At 32.2% G+C, this 5,077-nt stretch overlaps 1 protein-coding gene across 1 annotated transcript; it reads right to left on the bottom strand.

The window, feature by feature from the left end:
- Positions 1-2,223: 2,223 nt before the first annotated feature.
- LOC141560708 (vesicle-associated membrane protein 4) lies at positions 2,224-4,009 on the bottom strand. The gene has a single exon (XM_074299339.1). The coding sequence runs from the start codon at positions 3,814-3,816 to the stop codon at positions 3,391-3,393; it is 426 nt and encodes a 141-aa protein (XP_074155440.1). The 5' UTR covers positions 3,817-4,009; the 3' UTR covers positions 2,224-3,390.
- Between the last annotated feature and the right edge of the window lie 1,068 nt (positions 4,010-5,077).

The following is a 5,077-nucleotide window of genomic DNA, read 5'->3' as shown; positions in this document are numbered from 1 at the left end:
ATAATTCCTAAAAAAAAAAAAAAAAAAAAAAAAAAAAAACTATTAAAATAAATATGGATGTTTATATCACAATAATAGTGAGCCTATTCTAAATAGCCTCTGAAATCCATTTCAACTCTAGCAATATGATCTGGTGGTCATTTGTACTGTAATATGTTGCTATATACATTGGAATATCCCAATATAGAAAGAAAACTGAAGAGGAATTGTTTTAAAAAATCAAAAGTTGATTAAGACATTATGACCTCTTTCTGCCTCTTAATTGATTTGAGAGTCTCTCTATGAATAACATTTCAATGTGTGTGTGTGTGTGTGTGTGTGTGTGTGCGCGCACTTGCATGTATATTTGAATGTGTATTTATGTTTGCAATGAATGTGTTATGTTACTTCTTTGCTCAAAAGTATTCAATATCCCTCTACTGCTTTTAGGATGGAATGAAGACAGACTAATAATTAAAAACTTTAACCATTTAGCACATGTCTATAAACAGATTTCATATCACTTTTATACACAAACTCTATATCTGAACAATTTTGATTATTATTTCTTAAATTTTACCATTTTTCTGAGGTAGCTAGTTGGTATAGTATATAGAGAAACAGCCCTGAAGTCAGTAGGACCTGAGTTTAAAATCTGACTTTACTTAACACTTCCTAGCTGTGTGACTCTGGGCAAGTCACTTAACCCCAATTGCCTTACTTAAAAACAAAACAAAACAACACTCAAAAAAACAAACAAAACAAAACAAACAAACAAAAAAAAAACATCATTTTTCTTTGTGATTATGTACAGGTCTGGTCTACTCACTTCAGTTGACCCTAGCCTCATATAGAAGCTAACAGTTATTGATATTCACAGAGGATCATGATTTCCAGGCATGTTGTTTCATATTGTTTTCATTATTGTAGAAACATGACTTCTTTTAGTTTAAGTAGTCTCCCATCCTATTTTTTATCTCTAACTTAAAGTTTTCTTCAAAAGGGAACAAATTTTACATGCACACGCATAAACACACACATACACACACATGCAGTGTGTAAACATGAATTGGGTATGAAACAGGTAATTTATTTCCACACAAAAAAGTGCAAAAGAATCTTGCTGTTGATTTCAAAATGATTAAAATAGAATTAAGTAATTTATAACTACTAGTATAATACATTGTCACAATTATTCAATGCTGTTTGAGACATGAAACAATTTTTGCAAGGTTGTTATTTAGCTATTTAACATTTTACTTCTTCTAAACTTAAGCCAATCAAATTTAATTTCTCTAAGGATAATGATACCATATGCTCAAATTCTAGGTAGCTCAGAGAATCGTCTTGATGTTGTGAAGCCAGAAGAAAAAAAGTCAAACCAGAGAATGACTGTATTATAGACAGAATTTGGACTTACCAATCAATTCAGTGACTCAATCTAGTAAGGAACCATACAATGCTGAAAGCCTGGCCCATTTTTCAAAATTCCTTGTGATCTCTATAAATGATCACTAAACATATTCCTGCAGGATAGGGAAGTGCTTTCAAAGGTCATCTGCTATGCTGAGAAGTCTGAAAATACCAATCCCACTTCACCTGTTCTCTTAGAATTCTCACTTTAAAATCAATTGCCTTCTACTTCCTAAGCAACATTTTCTACAATAGAATATAGACTCCTCAAGAGCAGGGATAATTTTTATTGCATACTCACATAACAGTTCTTATTAAATGTCTCAAGTTGAATTATCACTGTTTTTTTTTTTTTTTATAGCACACAGATATTTATCTCTGAAATTAGAAATGGTTCTTTAAAATGCTATTAGCAAATTACAAAATACAGCAATAATATTTAGTATTTTCATCACTTGCAGGTATCCCAAATATCCCTTACTATGCTTCCTCTCTTCATATTCTCTCCCAATAGTTCTTCTTAGTACTGACTCTAAAGAATCAAATAAATGAATTCTGTATTTCATATATTTTGTAGTAACAGAATTTCCTAAAATAAGTAATCTATAGACTCATTTTCTTTACTAAATATTGACATTTTCCATCTCATAACTTATTTTATATTAAAAATTTGTGAAGATGTGACTTCTAGACACAAGGATACTTGGACAAAGCTGTGGCAAAATCATTCAGTTTTCATTGTGGAACTTCGCTGTGCTTTTAAATGGACTTTGTATTTTCTTTTTGGCATGCATGAAGAACACAACTATGTTAGCACAACTCAGATTAAGCTTTTTAAAAATCTCATAGCCTGTCTCTATTTATTAAGTGAAAATAGGTCAAGAAAAAAGTTAAAACTTTCAATGTTAACCAACACGTGATTTTTCAGGTACAGATGATCCCATCTGTGGATTACTCAGGCTCCCGGAGGTTTCTCCTAGGTCCTGCTACTTGCTTTTTGGCCATCTTGTGGCAAATTAGCACTTTCTATTAGAGAATAAATGGTAAGCAGGGAAAGGTGATCAAAGTCAAAACAACTGACTTTTGTTACTTGTTAGCAGCTCTAGAAAGAGGGTTTATTGAGGGTGAAAAGTGGAACAAACTAAATAAAGATTTCCTTTATTAATCATCTCTTAATTTCTCTCCAATTATTACTGGAGAGAAATGAAAGTTGGCTGTTTTTTATTGCAATGTGCCCATATATAGGAGTCATTATTCTCAAACATTCCACTGATACTCTCCTTTCCTTCAATTTCATTTCCTACCTTAATTGTGCGAGACTGTGCTTTAGGATTGATCAGAATACATTACTATAGCCTCAAAATAAAAAAAAAAATAGTTTTCACAAATTCTGCATACAGGCAAAATAGGTTTACTGGAATGTCTTTAGTCACAGTTGAAAGTAGCAATATTGAAAACATTAGTTTCTTCATAAATATATGGAAGCCATTTCCAAAACCTAATGTTTTTACATGAGAAAAATTATACATTTTGTAATTATTAACTGACTCGTTACCATCCCTTTTTACATAATGTTTCATCTCTTATGTCCCACCCTATCCCTGAACTTGATGCAATAAATCCCCACCTCTCTAGTTTACAGTAGGAAATTGTGTTAAATTATAAATATCATCATCAATGTTTAACTCTATATACAAATAACATATTGGCAAGTATCTAGTTTCAAATTAGACTCCTATAATATGGCAAAGTAGATGTTTCTGTTTTAAAAATAAATTAATGAGAGCCTATTTTAGTGAAAGGGAGGAGGCTAATCAGAACTTGTCAATGCTCCAATCTGAACTCGACACTTGCCTCTTTTTACTTCTTGGGAAAAAAACACTTTTGAAAGTCATATACATATTTTTAAAATTATGCAGCAATCTTCTTCTTCTTCTTCTTTTTTTTTTTTTTAAACTTGTCCCAGAACAGTTTTATTGGAGATCTCTGGTCACTGAATCAAGTCCGATATTTCAGGACAATAGGAATGATAATCACCAGCAAAAGGATAACTGCAACTAGAGCCATGATGGCCTTCATTTTGCATCCACGCCACCACATTTGTCTTCGAAGCTGTTTTGATCTGTTGCTAAAAGCTGTTGCATTATCTGACAAGCTTTCTGATTTGTCTTGTAGTTCATCCAGTCTTTCTCCTCTTTCAATCACTTTTGTAATATTTTCTTGCATGACATCAATTACTTCATCTACCTGATTCTGTACATGTCTAATTTTGTCATTCCGAGGTCCAAATTTTGGTCCAGATGGGCCTCTTAAGAAAAAATCCTCTTCTTCATCTGAATCTTCTTCTAGAAGATTTCTTCTTTCACTTTTCACGGAACCAGTGACATCATCATCATTTAGGTGGCGCTTGAATTTAGGAGGCATCTTTGTTACTCAAAAAGCTGTTATCCTTTCCCCAACTTTAAAAGGTTGATATATACCACCTGAGCGTCCGCCGAGACTTGCGGCGCCCTTCGGTGCCGGGCCAGGCAGGGCTGGGCCCGCCCGGGAAGAACTGGCCGGGGGGAGGGAAGGGGAGGAAGGAAGAAGGAAGGAGGAAGGGGACGAGGGGGAGGGGGCGAATTATCACTGTTAACATACATTTAATTCAAAATGAAATTACTCTTTTCCTGCTTCTCTTTATATTTATCTAAAATAATATTAAAACAAATAATTTTAAGCAAGAAAGTCAAAATTTGAAGGATTTTTTTTGGCTTGAGATTCAGAGGAGAAAACAAAGAATATTTGATATTTGATCTGAAAGGTGCTTCACATTGCACTTAGCCTTTAATCTGCTGAAATTATTCATTTCACGAAAGTTTTAAAATTCCCAATTAAACACTATATGTTTCAATAATGATCTGATTCCTGTAGCTTTGTGTTCAATTAGAGATTTAATTATTAAATACTGGGAGAAGCTTAATTAAATATGCTTAATTACAATTAAGTTAACCATTTGGCTTAATAGTTATGTTGGGACAAGGACCATGAAAATATCAGCTTACTTGCTACGTTAAGGAAAAAATTAAATACTACATTTGCTGGATAGATTTATTAACATTTTCCAACAATACTATTAAAATGTGATATTGAAACTATCATTCCATCTCTTTCTGGCAAAGCAAAGAATCATTTGGATTATCATTACTATATAATGCTCTATTATACCTAATTCATCATAAACTTTAAGGAAGATTCTAGTGTTTTAGATGATGATATGCATATTTGCTTGATAATACTAGATGAATAATTTAAAGTTTAATAATATATGTATTTTCACAATTTGATTTTAATAAAATATTTATTTCTGAAACATTATTCCAGGAATCATATTGACAAAAATGGAATTATTAAAAATGAAGTAAATGGAACTACTAAGACCACACAGTACAGCATATTTGTTTTTATTGTGGAAAAATCACTTTTCCACCTACTATATTATTCATATGTTTTACTAATGTCCTATGAAGTTGCTACATTATGATGTGGAGATTTCTCTGTGTTGCCAAAGGCTATCCCAGTAGACTTCGAATTCTGGTAGGTTCTAAAATGCCTATACAGGCTTTGACTATACATAGGTGACAGATAAAACATTTGTCATTCAAGAATAGCTCATCATAAAATGAAAAGTTTCATTTCTAAAAAA

This window comes from Sminthopsis crassicaudata, chromosome 3, assembly GCF_048593235.1.
Source record: "Sminthopsis crassicaudata isolate SCR6 chromosome 3, ASM4859323v1, whole genome shotgun sequence".
Lineage (NCBI taxonomy): Eukaryota > Metazoa > Chordata > Mammalia > Dasyuromorphia > Dasyuridae > Sminthopsis > Sminthopsis crassicaudata.
This window is presented reverse-complemented; position numbering and strand designations above follow the sequence as displayed.